The sequence below is a fragment of the Alternaria triticimaculans genome, assembly GCF_023758025.1.
Source record: "Alternaria triticimaculans strain BMP 0046 chromosome Unknown scaffold_4, whole genome shotgun sequence".
Taxonomy (NCBI): Eukaryota; Fungi; Ascomycota; class Dothideomycetes; order Pleosporales; family Pleosporaceae; genus Alternaria; species Alternaria triticimaculans.
The window spans coordinates 637,190-658,323 of NW_026055961.1; the positions used below are offsets into that span (position 1 = coordinate 637,190).

Consider the following 21,134-nt stretch of genomic DNA (forward strand, 5'->3'; position numbering starts at 1 on the left):
TCGAATGCGGGTAGCCATGCGGTGTCTCCCAGCAGCGTTGGTGCGAGAGGTGGAGGTGATGTAAAAGCGAATCTAGAGAATTTGGTGATTCCAGAGCGAAATTTGAGTTGCGCAGCGCATACATACAAGGGTGTCTATGTGTTGAGTCGGGAGCCGTTGGTGGTGTATATTGAGGGGTTTGTTGGTGAGGAGGAAGGGAAGGAGGTTGTTGCTTTGAGGTACGTCTGTTTTTGGTTGCTACTGCTTCAAGATATCCCACGGTATAGAAAGGGACTCTGTTTTCTATGGGATATGCCTTAAAATAATGATGCTGCATACTCATGGATGAAGCGAACACGACTAACAGTACAACCACAGCAACCCCCACTTCACTCCCTCAACAGTATGGACCTCCGGAACCGAATCCTTCAAACCCGCGATTCGCAACTCAGAGAAAGCACCCTTACCCCGCAGTCAAACAGTCAAATGCATCGAAGAGCGCGCCCGCGTGTTCCAAGGCTGGCGGCCTTATACGTTCATCGAGAAACTTTGGAGCCAGAGATACGGTGTAGGAGGTCATTACACATACCACTACGACTGGAGCACTGCGACCAAGAAAAGCGGGCGCGTGAGTTCCTTCATGGTCTACTTGGAAGCGAACTGCACGGGTGGAGGCACGCATTTTCCGCGGTTGGAGAGGCCGGAGGATAAGAGTTGGTGTCGGTTTATTGAGTGTGGGGAGGATGGTCATGCGAGTGCCTCCGCGAATGGTGCTGGGCATGAAGGAAGGCCCAAGGAAGATCTGAGCAAAGGAATTATTTTCAAGCCGATTGCTGGGAATGCCGTGTTTTGGGAGAATATGCGGAGCGATGGGACTGGATATGCGGAGAGTTGGCATGCTGGATTGCCAGTTACGAAGGGAGTCAAGATTGGACTCAATATATGGAGTTGGTTGGCTGAGGGGTATGTGCCGAGGGATGAAGATGTTTGAGGAAGGTTTAGACGAACTGGTGAAGAAGATGAAGGATAAAGAAGTGTATCGATATTTTCAAAAGACATAGACAAGGAAGAAACCATGTTCATGGAAGGATCTAGGTCCTGGGAGAGGCAATGGTGCAGTAACACAGAAAAAAGACGGTTACATCAATCGTAAGCTGAATACGCATCGATGCGTTGAACACGTTAGGCACGTTCCATAGCCAAAGCACACGCTTCGCGGCTGGTGCACAAAGTCTCGAGAGCATTTTACTGACCACAACAACCCAATTGGCAACATGCGGAAATGCAAAGAAGTACTGTCGGACGCAAAGGTCATGGTGAAGAAGAGATGTGAATTCAAGGTTGATTAGGAGACTACTCTAGGTATCTACAACAAAAGTCCCTCGCCACTCTACACCACCGCACCACGTGTGAACACCTTTCAGCTCATCTTCGCAACGAGGCTCATGAAACCAAACTTATCAGCCTACGACGAAGATTGCTGCCCCTCCGTCTCGTACTCGCGCGCATCCTGGAACAAGTCGATAATGCAGCTAGCACTCCAACTCTGCGTGGGGCATGAGTCACCGCAGAAGGCGCCATCCTTCTGGGTGAGCTCTGTGAGACCAGCCCACGGCGACTCCTGAATAGCCTTCATGCAGCCGGCGAGGCGGCGCGTGACTTGTTGGTAGCTCTCGACACGTTCATCGGGCGTCTTGCGGCGCTTGAGATCGAACTTGAGCAGAGCTCGCAGGAAGAAGCCTGTGGGCCAGAGCCACTCGGGTCCTTGGTGGTAGTTGCGGCCCTTGGACGTCGCGAAATCAGTCGAATCTTCGCTGTTGATGTAGTAGCCACGGTAGTTGAGGTCAGAGGGGTCGAGTGTCTTCATGCCCTGGGGACCGAGCAATACCCTGTCGGCCATCTGGAGGGCATACAAGGCATGCTCAGGATCGCAGAGGTCCGGTGCAACCGTCATCATAATAGGGAAGTTTGGCCTTAGCTGGTAGTCCTCATACTCCTTGCCTGAGCGGTACAAGTCCTTGTAGATACCACGACGGTTGACGATGCTCGAGTTGACGTCGTAATTGCTGTCCTCTTCTGCCGAACGAGGAACGTAGAAGCAGCGTTCAAAGTTGGCCTTGATCAGGTCGGCCCACTCCTTGTAGGTAACGGTCTTCTTGCCAGCATCCAGGGTGACGCCCTGGTACTTGAACTGGCCTGCGTCGTACATGTCGGCGCACCAGCGTACTGTGCTGTAGAGCATGCCGATGATCTCAACCGGAGCACCGTCTCGTGGTGTACCAGGGACACCCTTGCTGCCGGCCTTTTCACTTTCACCCATCTTGTCCATCCATGTGCCACAATTCCATTGGTTACCACCGAAGATCATACCAGTCTCCCAGTCTGTCCAGATCTTGATGTTGAAGCCTTCGGACTTCATTTGGCTGTCAATGTTCGGGCCCGCGTCATACTCCCGGAACTCTATGCCGGAGGCGTGTCGCTGGAGAGCTTCCTGGATGACTTCCGCGATAGAGGAGGACTGAGAGTACGCTTTTTCGTCGGTGTGAGCAAACCATGTGTCATCGTACGGCAAGAATCGGCGCTGGACCTTCTCTTGAAGAAGCTCCATGCCATTAGGTACGATCTTGCAGTAATCTTGGCAATTTTGGAGGAAGAACCAGACTGAGTCACGGGAGTTGTAACGTGGGTTCTTGCCACCACCGAGGAGATTGGGGACCATGCCATGCTTCAAGACGCTGGCAAAGGCAAAGATATGCTCCTTGGCGTCGGCATATCTGCCAGTTCCCATGTAAAGACCACGGGCTGAAATGGTAATGTCACGGCCCCAGCATCGCGCCCAGTCGTAGGCAAAGTGAGGGAGACCAGCGGCCATGCTGGGTACGCTCTTCTCGGGCCACAACGAGGCACTGTTCATGTAACCAGTGACTTGGCAGCTGACAAGGGCAAGACTCTTGAGGAACTGGTTACCCTCGCGGACGTTCTCGCCCATGAGCTCAATGGCTCGCTCGACTGCAGCGTTGTATGCAGTCTGGATGACGAGAGCAAAGTAGCGCGGAAGCATGTAGCTGGGGACCTTGCGAATGGCATCGAACTTCGCTTCCAACCACTCGGCGGGGCCCTTGATGTTGACGTACTCCGGCTTCTTGGAGATATTTTGAAGGCGACCAAGGCAGTAGTCAAGCGCCCATTGACCCTCACGCAGATGGTTGCAGAGTGGGTGGCCAAGGTTGTTTTCGTTCACAATATCGCGTAGGACACTCCACCAGCCTTGCAGACCAGCGTATACCAAGTTGCCATGACCTGGGACGTTGTATGTTCCGTCCTTGTGGTCTGTAGCGTCCCTCTCTTCTTCCTCACATCTGTATAGGATGTAGTTAAGGTCGATGAGGTTGACACCACTGAAAGCCGAACGCGCACCGCTAGTGACGAATTTGTCAAGGCCTTCAGCATGCTCTGCGCTGGGTACCCAGGTCTCAAAGAGAGCGATACTGCCCGGTGGGAACTTGTCAGGGATACTAATCGTAGTATCATCGCCAGCAGCCTCGATGTTGACGCCTTGAAGTTCGTTTGTCTTGCTGGGCAAGCCGCGCAGTGTCGTCTCGTCGCCGATGATACGCGCTCTTGTCTCGGGACTGTTATCGACTTCGAGATTCCAGGCGCCGACAAGCTTTGCTTGAGTGCCTGGTAGCTTGGTCTTGCCGAAGCCTCCATTGCCGTTACCGTAGCCGGGGAATGCAGTGTGCGCAATAAGGAAGTAACCTTTCCTGGTGTGAGGGTTGACCCGATGGACGGTGATGTACTCGTTGTCGTGGTGGATATAGGTCTCATTGTACTCCTCCTTGCCCATTTTGACGTGGATCTCGTTGATAATCTTGCGGATGCCACCAATACCACCTTCTCCAGCTTGTGCTTTGATTTCGCCTCCAGTGGAGTTTGCAGAGGAATACAGTCTCTTCTCGTGCACCAGCTCAATCAGTTCAGGGTAGCACTCGTCGTAACCGAAGACACTACCAGTCGCGCAGTCGCACATGGCAACGAGCGCGGCACTGGGCAGCGTGTCGCGTGCATCGCGCTTCTGAGCTGGCGTCTCGTTGTCGTGCGTGCAATCCATGAACAGCGCGTGAACAGGGCTGCGCTTGATCTTCTTGATGATGGGCTTCGTCTGGTCAGCTCCATCAGTCGCCTGTGCAGCATTGAGCACTTCGTCGGTCTCGAAACTGCCGATGGGAACACCACCGTGACGGTGAACAAGTCTGCTCAGCTCTTGAGTACTCCATGACTGCATGGCTTCTCGAATCAAGGCGCAGATTCCGAGCTTCATGCAAAACTTGTAATCCATCTCTTCGGACCCAGTGAAGAGCTCGGCGCAGACCATAACGTTTGAGTTGACGCTACGTGCTTGATCAAGCATGTATTCGGCGAGATGCAGAGGAGTGGAATGGCAGTTGTCGATGCGGAAGCCTTGGAAATATTTGGCCATGAGGCGGGTGTACTTGGCCATGTGATCCCAAAGGAAAGGGTTGTCCTCTGGGCCATCTCCGTATCGGAGCTTGACGCAGTCGCCCCAGACAATGACCTCTCTTCGCAGGTATGCTCTTGACTTGGGCCCAGCGTTGTCTCGCATCGCATCTGCAGCCCATACCCATCCGTTGTTCACCAGCGCGAGAGCTTCGGGGTTGTGCTTCTTCGTGGTCTCGTTGAGTGGTAGGCGCGTGAAGTAGGTCTCGATGAGTGGGTTCGCGTCGTTGACTTCACCAAGCTTAGGACCATGGGCGTCCATTCGGACGTACTTGGTCCGGTTGAAGAGTTGCTCCATGATCTCTGCTTGGTCTTGGTCATACTCGCGGTAGAAGGGAAGGTTGACCTCGTTGAGCATAGCCGTCATGGTGCCTTGAGCGGCCCGGTCGTCGGGCGTATTGCTAGTACGAGTGTCGTAGCGACCGAATAAGGCGCACAGTAGGCTAGCAGCGATGTTCGGGTCCATTGTTCGTCGGTAGCGCTCGCCCATGCGATCACCGCCGCGCAGAGCATGCTCGACCAACCAGTCTGCCTTCTGCTTCAGTGGCCAGTTCCTGACAGCATCGAGCCCGCGAAGACCAGCTTCACTAAAGCTGCCATCAACAAACTTGGCCTGGCCAGAGGTCCAAGCCTCCATGATGGCCTTGGTGTCTCTTTCGACGTCAATGACGTAGAACTGCCAGAGCTTGACCTTGCTAAGGACGTGGTCCTTGACACCTTGCATGACCTTGAGAAGGTCTTCTTCAGTGTTGAAAGTGGTAGGTAGACCGTGCTTGGGGAGGTCTTTGCTGAACTGCAACAACTCTGTATCGAGCTCGAAAGCAGGTCGCAGGTGTGGAGCGGTGTCGACGTTGTAGCCGGATTCTGGATGCTCTTCGAGCCATGGGCTGTTGTTGGCCGTGTGGTTCCAGACGACATCGGTCATGGCAAGCAGATTGAACTCGTTCTGCATCTTCCGGATCATGTTCGCAATGTCCTTCTCGCCTTCTTTGAAGATGGCCTTGTCGAACTCCAGTTGATTGTAAATACTGTAGGGCGAGTTTGAAGAGCCGCGCATCATTAAGGGCGTAAAGTGTACCATGTTGAAGCCACGCTGGCTCATACCCTGCAGGTGGTTGTCCCAGTCTGTCGGGTAGTTGCCCATGAATTTGGACAGGCAAGAGATGATGCAGACGGCCTCGACCGGCAAGTGCTCGCCCTGCAGCTTGAGATTTGGACATATGTCGATGTAGTAGGTGTCCGTCCGCGTGGGTTCAGGCGACGCAACGTCTGTGAAGGACCACTGCGGCAGCGGTGTGTAGGTCGTGTAGAAGGAAAAGGCATTGGCCTCGTGGACGGGGATCTCAATCTCACACATGCCAGTAAAGTTGGGCTGCAGTCTGCGTGATTGTCAGTGACATGTGACCAGGTGAGGCATGGCAGGCTGCTTACTTGTACTCGCGGTACTGGCTGCGCTTGAACTTCTCGCCCTCAGCGGGGATGTTCACCCAGAGACTGCCCTCGCGACATATCGAGCTGGTACCCTGGATCTGAAAGCAAATCGAGTATGCTGGGTTGGTGGGGGGAGGCAGGTAGATGTAAGTGCCAGCGACGTCTGGGACGCCGTAGTCGGTCAATGGCAGCAGGTAGACGATCTTGCGGTCCGAAGACTTGGGGTGTGTTGGCAGTGCTACAGACATGGTGGTGTCGAGAGACTGAACGATTGCGGGAGAGTTATGCGGTAGTAAACAATAACAGTAGGTGGATAGCGGTACTCTAGGATATCTATCTTTGACGTAGCAATGGCGGCGATGCAGTCAGAGAGAGTGGTAGTAATGCAGTGTAGGAGCAGCGCGGTCGACAGAGGTAATAAACAGGCCAAAAGCCGTTTGCGCAGTCGCTTCTGAGGGTCAATTGCCCTCTGTGTGGAGAGAAGGAAGCAGCGCCTGGAGACGTGTGAGATCGGCGGTGGGCGGTCGCGAAGCATACGAGCCGCAAGCGCAACCCGCGGGAAACGTCATTGCCCCAAGCTCCAACCCCAGCTGGCGCCCCAGGTGGCCCCGTCCTCGACAAGTTCTACTCCAATAGCGCGGGGGCTAGGCATGCGTCCCAACTCGATCCAGTTGGTACGAGCGAAATTGTTGAACACGTTGAAACTGCCATGGAAACGCTTTCTGCCATGCGACGATATCCACATATGATACAAATGAACCCGCTCAAAATGCTACTTCTTCATGCCCCGCTCTCCCAACGCCCGTATGCAACATAATGCAGAATGCAGGGTTAAATAAGCAGCTAATCAATACGCGGCCAAAACTCCAGCGCTGGCTACTAAACAATTATCGGGCAATACTGCTGCCACGAGCTCAGAGTAGTCAAACGACGGGTATCGCGACCTCGTGGCAGCCCACACGGGACGAAGCGAACATGCGAAAACCAAGCAGTCAAATCCAACCTTCTTCTATCGTCACCTCAGCCAGAGGCGCTCAACACATGGTCCGCTGTCTTCTCAGCTTCCGCGTCAAAATTTAATGTTGAAGGGAGAGCCCGGTGGATCGCGCAAGTCCAGTCGAAATTGCGTCGATTCAGACGGCCCGCGACTGTGTTGTGCTTGAGTCGGCGTGGCATTCTCATCTAGATCGATCGAGGACGCTTCGGTGCTGACCGACGGGGGCGCACGCGGTGTGCTTCTCGCATGCTGAACCCCCTCTCGACTGTCTGAAGACGACGTGACTCGCTCAGGCGACGTCTCGCGCTCGCTATAGCCGCCGCCCCGCATACGTAAAACGGGGTTGTTTGAGGGTTCCGACAAGACCAGTGAAGGGTTTGGTGGTGTAGCACGTCCGTTCCTCTCAGATGAAAGCCCTCGCGAGGATGACTTGACATGGTCAGTAGACTGACTCCGCATCGTCGCCGGCTTCTTCGGAGGCGGCACCTGGGGCGAGTTCGTGCCTTTGCTTCTCCCAGCGCTTTGAGGTGGGCCGTTTCTGGATGGAGTCTGTTGTTGTTGCTGTAGGTTGTGCTGTACTTGTTGCTGCTGTTGCTGTTCTTGTTGTTGCTGCTGTTGCTGGGACTCAACTTCTTGTACATGGTTCAGGAAGTTGATTTCGTCTGTCAAAAAGTCCTTCTCTGTCCAACAACCCTGCCAGCAGTTTCGCCAGTCCAGAATAAGGAATTGGAAGCAAAAGGCGTCGATCTTGATAGCCGGCTGGAAACAGATGCACAGGTTGTTGTAGTTCATCTTGTTGAATTCGGAACATGAGTGCAACAGGCTGATGTGGCAGGTAATCGCGAACAATAGGTAGTAGTTAAATGGTGGGAGCTTGGAGAGCTCATCCTTGAGCATTTGCGGCGTCGTCTTGGCGCCCTGGCATTCTTGCTGGATTGCCGTCTGGACCGCTTTTGGAAAGATTTCATCTGGCAGTTGTCGGAGCCAGTTCTTGAAGAGTGAGCCGATGACGTTAGGGTCGTTCAGGTTGGGATCGCTGATCAAGTCGATGTCTCGGTCTGTGGCTTGGTGAGCAATTGTCGTGGAAATAAAGGAGATAGTCCTACCTTCATCGAATTTGCGTTCGTAATATCGGACCTGCTGGGCTGACCCAGGAACGCGGTACAAGCCTTCCTCTTCACAGCCCCGCATGTTCAGGTAGCTAAAGTGGTTATTAGCCTCACAGGTGGAGAACGAATCGAAGCATGACCTACTCTATGCACCGCCAAGGTAAAGCTGGCATCCAGAACTCAGTCTTGTCGCGTGACTGTTCCAAACGGGTCGATATCCGTGTCAGCCTCGTCTGTTCGATCAGGGGCTTGTGAATGATTTTGCACACGTAAGGTTCATTCGATATCGGCGTCTGGCTCTCGTGGTTGCTTGAGCTTCGTCCAAGTTTGCCGAATACGCCCTTGCGGGCAGAGTCCATCTTCTCCCCCATGTTGCGAGCACCTGAACCAAGTTTCGAGATGAAGCCGTGTCCCTTGGTCTCGTTGTACGAGCTGGAGGCTAGCGATATCTGCTCCGACTTGTCTCTTCGTGGCCCATTGTCGACATCCCGTGGGATCTGCTTGGAGCTATCCTGACGATCTGCCGAGTGTGTTCGTGGCTTGCCTATGCCTCGCCAAGATTGACCTTTGTCCATGGGTGCCGGCTTCAATGGCGGCCCATCACCATTCGTCGTCCACGAACCTCCAATATCTGGTGACAGTTGCCCTGGCGGCGCCTTGTTCAGTTTTGCACGGGTACCTGAGCTCTCGCCGTCTTTGATGGATTTCGACCTGTTCAGAATGCCCTTCTTCGGTTTGATAGTGTTGCGCTTTGAGGAGTCGGCGTGGGGATCGGAGGAGTCGTTGGAGTTGCCTGAGCCTGTCCGTAATACCTCGGAGCGGTTGTCTGTGGCAGTTAGCGACACGCTGTTTGTCTGGGCTGCTGTAGCCATACCATCCGAGTTGGGGGTGCGAACGGGGCGGCCGAGGTCTGGTGTCGAAGCCCCGCTGCGCCCGTTGGAGTATAGACTGGGCGAGTGTTGTTGTTCAGGAAGCTGCCGTATCGAGTTCCCCTGGCTGTTTAGGCGTGACGACGACTTGTTGGCGCTGAAGTTGGAGAAGATGCTCTTGGAGTCCTTGCGAGGCTTCGGCGAGGCTGGCGACTGTGGCATGCTATGAAACGAGGCATTGGGAGCGGCATAGTCGAGGTCCTCAGGCATATCTGGCGACCTCGGACTTTTGGGGCTCATAGGGCCGTTGGCGTCGTCCTTGTTCTTTGGCTTGCCCCGCATAGCCAGCGAGAGTGTCGAGGACTTGGGCATCTTTCGTATTGTTTTCCGTGGAGGGTCGCAGGGCTACTGACTCCTTAGCACGGCTCCCTTAAAAAGCAATGGCTGCTGCCAAGCGTGCAGGTCGAGGGCCGCAATACCTCGATGGGTGTTGGTGGGACGAGGGCGCCGATGTGCAGGCAGTCGAGCGAGGGTGTGAATAGACGGTGCGGCGCGTGTAGAGAAGGGAGCGGTGGCAGGCTCAGTGGTTGCGGCACATGGGCGGTTGCGCGGTCAACGAGTCTGTATTTCATGACTGTCAGCAGCGGACTCATAGCTGGCGCAGAAGGGTGAAAGCGAGCGGGAGGTATTAGACGGCGCGCGGGGTGGTACGAACCGTGAGAGCCTGGTCGGCGCTGGCTGCGGGCGTGCCTCGAAGCGTCGGCAGCGGGTGTCGAGTCTATATCACCGCCGGCAGGACGTTGCTCCCATGCAGCAAGCCGGGAGGACAGGCGATGCCGAGCGCGTGCTACGGCAGTCTTTGGCGGGCACAGAGGTCGTCGAGTATGGCGGTCGCGGGCAGGTGAGGCGGTCATGCAACGTCTGGGATGTGGTCAGCAAGCGCTGCGGAACGTGAAAGGGGCCGGCGGCGCTATGGCGAGTGTTGACGGTGGTACAACATGGCGAGGGCACGAGTGGCAGCGGCGAGCGAGGTGTCGCAGCGCCGTGGTTGGGCATTACTCACCCACTTTCACACACAGGACTCGAGGGGTCTACGGGGCGCCGCGACGAGGGAGAGGCGCTGGGGTGAAGGGAGCGAGTGGAGCGTGGAGCGCAGGCTGGGCGGCCGTTGCGTGGAGTGCGGTGAGCGGCGCCTTGGTCAGCAAAAGGACACAATTCACGTGTCTCTGTGGTGAGTGCGATGGAGGGGCCCAAGGCACAGACAGGCTCTGCTGCAATCAAGAGCAAAGGGCACCAAGGGCTGCGAGAGGATGGCGGCAACGACTTCAGCACCGTGCACGGCCCCAGGTACAGTACGAGGGCGCGACGCTGCCACCACCCCCCAATTCGGCCCACCAGCGCTATCGCAAACGGCTGTCCACGGCGGGCGTAGTGCGATCTGCCTAAGTAACATGCATGTGTGCTCACCGCCAGGCGACGGACTATCGACGGCAGACTATCGACGCTGCACAAGAGCACCCTCTGCATCGTCATTGTTGCGAGTGCGAGGCTGTCGCGGCTGCCAGACCGAAATGCTTCATGTGCCAAGTCTCGTTTCAGAAATTACGAGACCCTGTCGGCGCCATCCATGCTGCCTCGACTAGACCCTCCCGCGCCGCCAGCTCCCACCAACTCCTCCCACATCTGACACCCGTCTAACATGTCTCTCGTTTCCGGGCCCGGGCGCGCTGCTGGGATGGCCAGCCTGCCCAGCGAGATGCACCTCTTCGTCGACAGGCACGTCGCCTACATCCAGAGCCTCGACACTGTGCGTAGCCCGTCCCCAGTCCCAGCGGCCGCGCAAGCTCCCGGCCATCCAATCCCGCGCTGACCCGCTGCAGCGCAAAGATGAGCTCGAGTACTGGCTCACCGAACATCTGCGCCTCAACGGCCTCTACTGGGGACTGACGGCCCTGCATCTCCTGGGCCGCCCAGACGCCCTTCCACGCGCTCCCATCCTCGACTTTGTCATCTCGTGTCTGCATGATCATGGCGGCCTCGGTGCTGCGCCGGGCCATGATGCCCATATGCTCTATACCGTTAGTGGCGTGCAGATACTCGCGACGCTTGACGCTTTCGGTGAGCTTGAAGAGCGCATCCCCGGCGCCCGTCTGAAAATTGCAAAATGTAAGTCATCTGCAGCTTCGCCGTGATAGTCTACTCATAAAGGTAGTCATCGCCGATTTGCAAGATCGTGAGACGGGCACCTTTGCAGGCGACGAGTGGGGCGAGCAGGATACCCGCTTTCTCTACGGCGCCCTAAATGCCCTGTCTCTCATGGGCCTGCTTGAACTCGTAGATGTCGACAAGGCCGCTCAATACGTCAACTCGTGCGCCAACTTTGACGGCGGATACGGTACCAGCCCCGGTGCCGAGTCGCACTCTGGTCAGGTGTTCACGTGTGTTGGCGCACTGACCATCGCGGGGAGACTCGACCTTGTCAACCAAGAAAAGTTGGGCGCCTGGCTAAGCGAACGACAGCTCAAGAACGGAGGCCTCAACGGCCGGCCAGAGAAGAAGGAAGACGTCTGCTACAGCTGGTGGGTCATGAGCAGCATGGCCATGCTAGACAAGCTGCACTGGATAGACGGTCAGAAATTGACGAGCTTCATCCTGCAGTGCCAGGTGGGTATGGCTTCTCTTCAGCATCATCGCCATCTAACCGTGAATGATAGGACCCGGACCTGGGTGGTCTCGCAGACCGGCCTGGCGACATGGTCGACGTCTTCCACACCGTCTTTGGAATCGCTGGTCTCAGTCTGCTGAAGTATCCCGGTCTGGAAGAGGTAGACCCCGTGTAGTATGTGACCACTGCTCTCGCAATTCAACGCGTATACTGACCAACGCGCAGCTGCATGCCTCGCTCAGTGACCCGTAGATGCTTAGGTAAGTAAGCGAGAATGCCATCAACAAACGCTAGTTGTGTCGCATCGTGCTTGTATATTCCATGACCGTTCACTTCATTCGTACTCGTGTATTATTCGTTCAAGCCTGTCTTCCCGCTATCTAATACCTCGCGTCTCTCCCATAGGCGTCGAGACACAAAGCGGGAGGAAAGTGAGGGTGGCTTCCTCTTTCGTCAGTGCCGAGCCTCCACGTGCTCTGCCTGCTAGAACACCACCAACAGACCTCTTCTTGCTGCAATTCCTCCACTGCGATACTGCACCTGCCTTTCTCCTCCTTACCAGTGCTGGCGCCTCTCCTGCTTTCCATTTATTCGCTCAGGAAATGGGCTAGGAGCTACCGCGGTGACCGGCAGCCATCTCTGTACTAGGTCTCTCATGAGCACCTCTCCCACCGTCACTTCGCCTTCTCCACCTTCAGTCCGCTCCTTTCGCAACGCTCTTTGCTTTCACTACTGTGCTGCTCTTGTGCTTGTTTCACTTACGCTCCTTACAAACACCGCATCCACACTGCAGCTTTCACCTGGATACAGTGCAGCCTCGTCAGGCTTTCGGCATGGCCAACATTCCGCTGCACTGCAACATTTGCCCCAAGAAGCCAAACTTCAGCGATGTCTCGCATCTACTCACCCACATCGCCAGCAAAGGCCACTTATCCAACTACTACAAGGTCAAGGTCCGCTCCACCAACGAGGATGCATCCCGCCGGCTCATTGAGACGTACGACCAGTGGTATGCCGAATGGGCTGTCGAAGAGCTCATGTCGGACCGGATGAACCAGAAGGACAAACGCCGTACCCGCGCGAGACCCGCTGGTACAGCTACCTCCTGCATCTGATTGTACTTGAGACTGATACTGACTCCATCTGATGCAGCCCGGCCGACGCCTCCGGTCAAGATCGAGGCCCCCGCGCCACGTCCTCTACGTCGCGCCGCCGCAAGCGCTCTCCTCGATCCACGCCTGTCGGAGCAGCAGCACACAATGATCAAGCTAGAGCAGTCACCTTCTCCGACGCCGCAACCTCACGGCCCGGTCCTCCGCAACCGCAATACCTTCGCACCTCATATGCAGTACTGGCCTACAGAGTCTCGCGCCAGCTCTCGCAGCTATACAAACCCAGACTATGATACTTCCAGTGAATACTCCGATCCGAGCGAGCAGCGTCGGAGGTCATACCGGTACAACGCTGCGGCTTCGTGTGCCGTTGAAGATGAACCTGCTGAGGTCGCAGATCCGATGGCTGTCAGCGAGTCGACCAAACTCAAAGGTGTCTACTGGCCTGGCATGGACATCTTCGACTCTGCTACCCCAGAGATGCGGCGTAAGAGGAACCAAAAGAAGGACAGCTCTGTCGTCGAACAGCTGGAGCTCAACTCACAAGTAGTCGAAGCAACTGAGCTCATCTTCACACCGTTGGGATCTTTCAAACGCCAGCGCAGGATCTCTTGCTCGGAGTCTGACGAAGAGGATGAGGTCGAGATCAAGACTGAGAGCCCCCAGCCTGTACGTCGGCGACCTGCACTCGCCAGTCTTGATGCAAACACTACTCGCCGCTCTACTAGACAGTCCAAGCGGCCCGTGTTTCCTATTCTCAGCCGCAACCAATACGATGATGATCGCGGCCGTCCTGGCTACGACCATAGTCGCAACAACCGTGCTCCGAAGCGGAAGCAGTTTGACGTTTACCAAGACGAGGATGACGTTCCATTCTCGCAGCCCAATGGCATGAACTATCTTACATCTGGCTTCACTCACCAAGCATCTCCATCTCCTGCACCTGCATTCAACTCTTACAAACCCTTCAACGACCCGTTCCAGTATGATAACAAGGAGAATGTTCTACCTTCGTTCCATCAAACGGCTTATGGTAACTTTCATGGCCATCAGAACAACGCCTACCAGTATCCCACCTACTCCTACGGCATTGGGCCTGATCAACAGGCCTTCCAGTACACCAGCCATCTCTACAACACCGCAAGCGCCTACCAGCAACAGGACCAAGATGACGATGACCAACGTACCATCACAGCTCCACCTTCGCCGTCTACAAGCTAAGCGCTTGGACATTGTGCTCTCATTCCATTCCCAACGCGACACCTACGCTCGGCTTCGCCGTGCTGTAGCAGACACCCGATTGTTCACGCTCGTTCCATCTACCGACTTATGCATGCGACTTACTTTCCCGCGTTTCTTTCTGGTTCATATCTTTTACACGGTGATATATGATATACGCTGCAACGAGTAGCGACATGCGACATGATTTAATACGATATCTTCAGAGAGGCGCGCTATGGGGATCGCTGGACAGATACTCAGGCATGTTCTTCTTATCTCTATGCCACACCCTACTGTACACTTTGCTCGCAAGCATGGGACTGCTGGTTAGAAGCTGGTGGGCATGTATAGTATCGCTGTTTTCTCCCTTATATGTTTAATGCAGAGAGTTTGTTGTCTTCCGATCACGTAAAATCATGACTTCTAGATCTGATCCATGACTTCCACCGCCGCTCTAATACCCACCTGCAGTGTTCCTGTCTAGACCATCCACCTCCATTTCACGCTTCCATAGCTTCCGCGCATCATAACATCATCTAGTCGTATGCCAATGTTCGTACCTTCCCCTTCTTACTCCCATTTCCCACTACCGCCCATGACCTTATTCCGTCGTACCTTCTCCAGTTGCTCCACACTCTCATAGCCATTAATCCTCGCATACAGCACCCTCAACAACCCACCCACCACCCACATAATCACCCCACTCACAACAAACAACCCGATTCGCTGATTCGTCGTGAGCATCGCAAAGATGGGATAAGGATAGAAGCCATTCTGCAAAAAGCAGATTTCCTAGAAGATGGTGTGTGTGGTTAGCTGAGTGTACTTGAGAGCGTTTTGAGAATGGATAATCTTACGATCCAGATCCAATATGTAAACGCAGTGATGGTGGAGAGAGCGAGTGTGATCATAGGCGCAGATTCATTCATTGGCGTGGTAGGCCATGGCGGCGAAAGTAGTATGTAATCTAAGGCCAGGACTACAGCAGGGACGAGATGGAATCCTATATCGTAGATTGCCGGTGGTAGCGGGATATCCCTACCATTTTCCCGTTAGCAAAAACGAACGTCACGGGAACAACATCAAGCCTCAAAAATAAAGAGTGAGAATGAGAAAACATACGGCTGCACCAAAAGCTTCCCATCAATAGCCTTCAACGTCCAGTACAGAATGCTGATGGTGGCTTCAATCGGGGCGGCTACGAGCGCGAGGTAGTTCTTTAGCCGGAACAAGTGGTCTGAGAGGGCGACGGCTGGCGGGTTTGAGGGGAGCGTTGAAGAGGCAGAGAGGGCGGTTGAGGTGAGGTCTGCGATGAGGCCGAAGAGGAAGGTTAGGGTTGAGAGGGAGAGGCCGATTATGGTTAGGAATTGGAGGTGCCAACCGAATGATGAGTTCTAGGACCGTTTGTTAGAGCGTGGGTGGAAGGGTGGTGAGGATTGAAATTTGTGTGCAACAACTATTATGGCATGTGAAGATATGTTTTCGAGAATGGTCTGTACATACAAAGACATTTGGGTTATCAATTAAGCTGGACTCATGTTAGCTGGTTGCAAAGTTGGCGGGATGCAGACATACAACTTGAAGGAACTGTAGAAGCTAATCAGACCAGCAACCTGTGATACAAATACTCGTCAACATTTGGCCTTGTCTAACGTTTTCCAAGGTTCTCTGTTACTTACGTGCAACGCACCCGAAAATCCCTTGGATGGAGAGTCAAATCGCTGAAGCGGATGCCGCCGGCTCGCCGTGGGCTCGACCTCGCCAGATTTCTTCGACGAAACAGCCATGTTGTGCGCCTCGAAAGCGGTTAAATGTACAAGAAATCAACACCTGGAAATGCCGAATTAGGTGGGATATCAGACGGTCGTCTTGCAGAGAAGTTTTGAGGCTGTAGAGAAATGCAATGCCCATCAGAAACACAACATGACGTATAGTTTTCTCAAAAAGCTTCACCTGGCACCACAGCGGCGCCAGCCAAGCCAACGTGGGTCCCCCTGCGACTACCGTTTGAGCCTCGGAAGTTTGCCGCATCGAGATCTGACTCAGCAAGCAGCGCAACCAGCAACCAGCAACACCATCAGCAGTCTGCCATCGAACGTCCAGTGTGTTCACCGAACTCAAACGTTTACTCATCACGCCTGCAACACAGGCCTGTTCGTATCCAAACGACATCCCACGTATCATCTGACGTCTTGTGGATAAACTCCGTGCCTACCCTCGCGGCTAAACTTCGGCGAAAGCGCTGCCGACGGCTCGCCAACGGGAAAGGTACGAATCAGAGCACGATCAGGCCGTCCGCCATGGCAAAACCTCGGCACGCTTACGAGTGCCACTACGGTAGATCTCGAGACGCGCCAATGATGCGCGAATGTGTTCCCCCAATTCTCCACAACGAAGCGTCTCGAGATGCTCCGATGCGGTCGACTATGGTGTGCTTTTCCCGGAGAGACGGTCAGGATTCCCGTGTGGGATTGGAGGCGAGCGCGGAGGAGCGGCGTTGGAGTACTTATATCGAGGGTCGGGCGCGGTGGAGGGGGGAGGTGTAGAGCGGTGATACCTTTTTGTTGAGTATATCTGTCACTACGGACGAATAGACGGTAGCGCGTGGTTCATTTCACACCTTTGTTGAGTTTTTCTGGGCAATTGCTCCTCTACGACATTGCTGAGAAGATGGGTTCAAAAGTTGAGACTGTCCTCCAGTCTCTGACGCTGGAAGAGAAGATATCGCTGCTTGCCGGGAAGGACTTTTGGGAAACTGTACCTGTACCGGATAAAGGCGTCCCTGCTATCAAGGTAGGACTTGGCTCTGCAACATTGGACTTACTTTACAGTGACTGACGCGCAGTAGACTAGCGATGGACCGAACGGTGCACGTGGCGAAGTGTTCACAGGAGGAACGCGAGCTGCATGTTTCCCTGCTGCGGTATGTTCAGCCGCGACGTGGAATCCTGAGAATGCAAAGCATATAGGCCATGCGTTGGCTGAAGAAACTAAGACGAAGAGTGCGCGAGTGCTGTATGTCTGCTGATGTACGACGCGCATATCAACTTGCTAATGAAACCTCAGTCTGGCGCCCACCATGTGCAACCATAGACATCCCCTCGGTGGCCGCAACTTTGAATCCTTCTCCGAAGATCCGTATCTTGCTGGCAAGATGGCCGCCAATGTGGTCAGCGGGCTACAAGAGAAAGGCATCGCAGCGACCATCAAGCATTTTGTAGCCAACGAGCAGGAGACGGATCGCCTGAAGGTCAACGAAGTTGTGTCTGAGCGTGCGCTGAGGGAAATCTACATGAAGCCCTTTGAGATCACTATCAAGGAAGCGAATCCCCTCGCTGTTATGACATCTTACAACAAAGTCAACGGAACACATGCGGATTCAAACGAGTTCCTGCTCAAGCAAGTCTTGCGTGGTGAATGGGGGTGGGAAGGACTTGTCATGAGCGACTGGGGTGGTACCAATTCCACGGCCGACTCGCTGAACGCTGGCTTAGATCTAGAAATGCCTGGTCCGACGAGGTGGCGCAGTACCGATGCTGTCCTTGAGGCTGTCAAGAAGGGCCATGTCACCGAAGCCACCATCACTGAGCGAGCGAGAAATGTCCTGAATCTTATCGAGAAGGTCGGCGCGTTCGAGAACCCGGAGATTCCGCCTGAGCAGTCTATCATCGACCCGAAGCATAGCAAACTCATTCGGGATGTTGCTGGACAGGGCATTACTCTACTAAAGAATGACGGCGTTCTGCCGCTCAGGAAAGAAGAGGTCAAGGGTAAGACGATCGGGCTGTTCGGTCTGGCTAAGGAGGCTCTGATCCATGGTGGCGGAAGTGCTTCGTTGAACGCCCACTACCGCATCACTCCCGAAGAAGGCCTCAAAGCTGCCTACGGAAACGACGTGGCATTCAAGTTCGCCAAGGGAGCTGCCACATATCGACTCATCCCACCCCTATCGAAAGGCTGCAAAGATCTTGAGGGGAAAGACGGTTGGAAAATGGAACTCTTCAATCAGGGCAACACCAGCAAGCCCATCAAGACAAAGCATGGCTATAAAGAAGCCGCGTTCTCTCCACTGCTCGAACAGAGTGCCAAGGACAGCGAAGTCAGGTTTACCACCGTCTTTACTCCCAGCGAGTCTGGATCTCACTACCTTGGCTGCTCTGGCATCGGCCCTACAGTCGTCCACGTAAACGGCGAGCTCGTTTACGAACAGAAACACAACTCACCAGATGCCATGGGCTTCCTCTTCGGCGGCAACCCCGAAAAAGAGTTCCGCGTCCCATTCACAGCAGGCAAGCCCTGCGAAATCCAGGTCCACTCCAAGCCGCCCGCCGGCGACTCAAAAGGAGACATTCTCGCCGGTCTCCCCGGATTCAGACTAGGCTTCATGTACGCCTCCGAGCACGATCTCGACATGGCCGCGGAAGCCAAAGCCCTCGCAGAAGAATGCGACATAGCCATCGTCTTCACAGGCCACACGCCCGTCTGGGAAACCGAAGGCCAAGACCAAGTTAGCTTCCACCTGCCCCGCGAAGGCTCCCAGGACAAGCTCGTCGAAACAGTCGCATCCGTAAACCCGCGAACCATTGTCGTAAACTCGACCGGTGTAGCTGTCGCCCTTCCCTGGCTCGACAACGTCTCCGCACTCATTCAAGCCTGGTTCCCGGGTCAAGAAGCCGGAAACGCCATTGCTGATGTCATATCTGGTGCCGTGAACCCTTCTGGCCACTTACCCATTTCATGGCCTAAACGCATCGAAGACGCGCCTGCGCATGGCCATTTCCCTGGTACGCGCGACGAAACGGGGCAGCTAACTGTCAAGTACGAAGAAGGCGTTTTTGTGGGCTACAGACACTACGATCGTATCGCTGCGGATAAGATTCATTTCCCCTTTGGGTTCGGATTGTCGTACACGACGTTCTCTTTTGCTGAGGCGAGCGTTGAGCAGTCGCTGCCTGGACACTTTTCTACGAGCGTTGTGGTCAAGAATACGGGAAGTGTCGCTGGTGCTACGGTGGTTCAGTTGTATGTGGGTAGGAAGGAGAAGGCTGCAGAGCATCCGATGAAGACTCTTGTGGCTTTCCAGAAAGTGGCTCTTGATGCTGGTGCGCAGGAGACTGTGTCGTTGGATGTCAAGAATAAGGACTTCGCATACTTTGATGAGGGGAGGGGAAAGTGGGCGGTGGATCGGGGCAAGTATGACTTTTTGTTTGGACACAGCGCCGGGGAGATTGAGGGCGTTGTGACGGTGGATGTTGAGGCTGTAAGGGAATTGAAGTTGTAGGGAGGCTTTGCCTCATTTCTATTGCTCTGCCGTTTCGAAGATTGCGAGTATATCGATCAAGCCGGTGCCTATACTATTGATGATGGACAACCAGTAGTCGGCGCCTGAGCATATTCGACGAAGCGATGAACTTCCCAATACAGTGGTGTCTAATACCACCACCAGACATTTCACAAAAGAAGAAAAGACATTAATATATCAGCAGCTGAACATAACATTTGTTCTCCCACCGCCATTATGCCAATGCACCCTCCGCGGTAAAAGCGGCTCATCCTTTTCTTTTACCCGCTTACCCCCTTCACCCATTCATCCCATTCCCGTACGCGAGACGCACTATTTCTCCTCGCCTCGTCCCTTCTCGGTTCGCGTCGCACGGAGTGCTTTCATCACACCACGTCGGACGGAGCATTCATGACGACTGTCCAGGTCTTCGCATCGGCCTTTGTGCTCTTCTTGGATTGGGGGTGATGTGGAGCATTCTACAAGTTGTGACGAGGGTGCGGGTACGCACAAATGATGGAGGTGGATACAGAGTAGGTGTATCCGGACCGCCTACCTAGGTACCTTGTGAACGGATGCCTCCCGACAGGATTCCCACGTGATTCCCAACGAGAGCGAACCTGCATACACTGTCACACGAAGAAAGCAACGGACCGCTCCCTTGATTCGCAACGACTTCCCAAATCGGACCTATCTTACTCTGTCATGCCTCAGTCTCGCATATGCCATTAATCGTCGTCGCAGTTTGCGGTGTGTGTGAAACAATGAATCAAGCGCAGGTCCTCGGCAGGAGGTGGTGATCATCATCATCGGAATGTGGAGGAGACAACGCGAAGATAATAACCTTTCAGCATTGATACTTTATGCCAACTTGTCCCAGACACAAAAACGGGGAGGGGGAGGCTATGTTGTGGCTTTAACGTTGAGCACATAGACCATCCACACCCATCCACACGCACGCGCGCACGCATGCGCCGCGCGACTCGCAGCGCACAAACGTCCATCAACGCCTCTCGTGACCGCCATGTCCAAGCCACGAAGGAGGTGGTCAAGAACGACAACCCCGATAGATAAGCGAGAAGCGAGACCTCCGGAGGCGAGATGAGCAATTGCACACCCTTACATAACATGGGCGATCCAGGAAAACCGCGAGCGACACTGAATCGCCACCCAGCAAACGTCATTCCGCCAATCCGGGCAGCGGCAAAAAGTGCCGAAAGCACAAGGACCAACGTCTTGCGTCCACGGCACCGCGGGGGGAGGTATCAGCGCTTTCCATCCTAGACCTCCCTTGCTGATTCGAAAATAACAACATTAATGGTGGTGGTGGTGATGTGAGATGGGTGGTGGTGATATAGTTTATTGATCCATCGTCATTTGTACAACGAACCACCCTACATACAGCCACAAGCCAGCTTCTTCTCAACGCTCACCATCCCTGCTAAGCGAAGACAACCTACATATGTGTCCCACCAACGGGACGGGACAAGTAAAAGGTTAAAGTTGGAAAAAGGGGGATGGGAAAAAGTAAAGTAAGCAAGGGAGGTGTAGCGAGCGACCTGCGCAAAAGCAAACAGAAACATGGCATTCCTGCACTTTCCCGATGCTATCAAAGACGGGAATTTAGAGTTTGGGCGTTTGGATGAACAAGGGATTTGTGGGATGCAGGATTTGGGAACGCCCAGCTGGCTGCATGCAGGATTATCCGAGATTGGGGTTTGGTGATGCACGGTAGAGGGCGCGAGGCGACGGCTGGGTTTTTGCGTGGCGTGCCCCAGGTGAAAGTGGCGTTTGTTTGCCTAGGTATTCTGGTGACATGGCAATTTTAACTTTGAGCTTTTCTTAGGCTAATGCTAATCATCGTTGTCTATGCCATGTGAGAGCCGCGGAGGGAGGAGGAGGAGGCTGGAGGCTGAAGGGCTAGCGTGAGGGGTCTGAAAGCGGGGGTGGGT

General features: G+C 54.5%; 5 protein-coding genes across 5 annotated transcripts; 2 read left to right on the top strand and 3 right to left on the bottom strand.

Moving 5' to 3' along the window:
* Positions 1–1,444: 1,444 nt before the first annotated feature.
* On the bottom strand, positions 1,445–6,176 carry J4E78_003798 (uncharacterized protein; the record flags this gene model as incomplete). The annotated part of the gene is made up of 2 exons (XM_049364434.1): positions 1,445–5,876; positions 5,929–6,176. The coding sequence occupies 2 exons, from the start codon at positions 6,174–6,176 to the stop codon at positions 1,445–1,447; spliced, it is 4,680 nt and encodes a 1,559-aa protein (XP_049223512.1).
* Positions 6,177–6,997: 821 nt separating this feature from the next.
* Positions 6,998–9,275, bottom strand: J4E78_003799 (uncharacterized protein; the record flags this gene model as incomplete). Its single annotated transcript, XM_049364435.1, has 3 exons — positions 6,998–7,983; positions 8,032–8,126; positions 8,179–9,275. 3 exons carry the CDS (start codon positions 9,273–9,275, stop codon positions 6,998–7,000), a joined length of 2,178 nt encoding a protein of 725 aa, XP_049223513.1.
* A 1,327-nt stretch (positions 9,276–10,602) lies between these two features.
* On the top strand, positions 10,603–13,901 carry J4E78_003800 (uncharacterized protein; the record flags this gene model as incomplete). Its single annotated transcript, XM_049364436.1, has 7 exons — positions 10,603–10,710; positions 10,784–11,069; positions 11,116–11,567; positions 11,618–11,742; positions 11,794–11,828; positions 12,379–12,660; positions 12,721–13,901. The coding sequence occupies 7 exons, from the start codon at positions 10,603–10,605 to the stop codon at positions 13,899–13,901; spliced, it is 2,469 nt and encodes an 822-aa protein (XP_049223514.1).
* Positions 13,902–14,471: 570 nt separating this feature from the next.
* Positions 14,472–15,688, bottom strand: J4E78_003801 (uncharacterized protein; the record flags this gene model as incomplete). The annotated part of the gene is made up of 6 exons (XM_049364437.1): positions 14,472–14,693; positions 14,759–14,939; positions 15,024–15,295; positions 15,405–15,429; positions 15,477–15,514; positions 15,581–15,688. 6 exons carry the CDS (start codon positions 15,686–15,688, stop codon positions 14,472–14,474), a joined length of 846 nt encoding a protein of 281 aa, XP_049223515.1.
* An 883-nt stretch (positions 15,689–16,571) lies between these two features.
* Positions 16,572–19,182, top strand: J4E78_003802 (uncharacterized protein; the record flags this gene model as incomplete). Its single annotated transcript, XM_049364438.1, has 3 exons — positions 16,572–16,694; positions 16,750–16,916; positions 16,968–19,182. The coding sequence occupies 3 exons, from the start codon at positions 16,572–16,574 to the stop codon at positions 19,180–19,182; spliced, it is 2,505 nt and encodes an 834-aa protein (XP_049223516.1).
* Between the last annotated feature and the right edge of the window lie 1,952 nt (positions 19,183–21,134).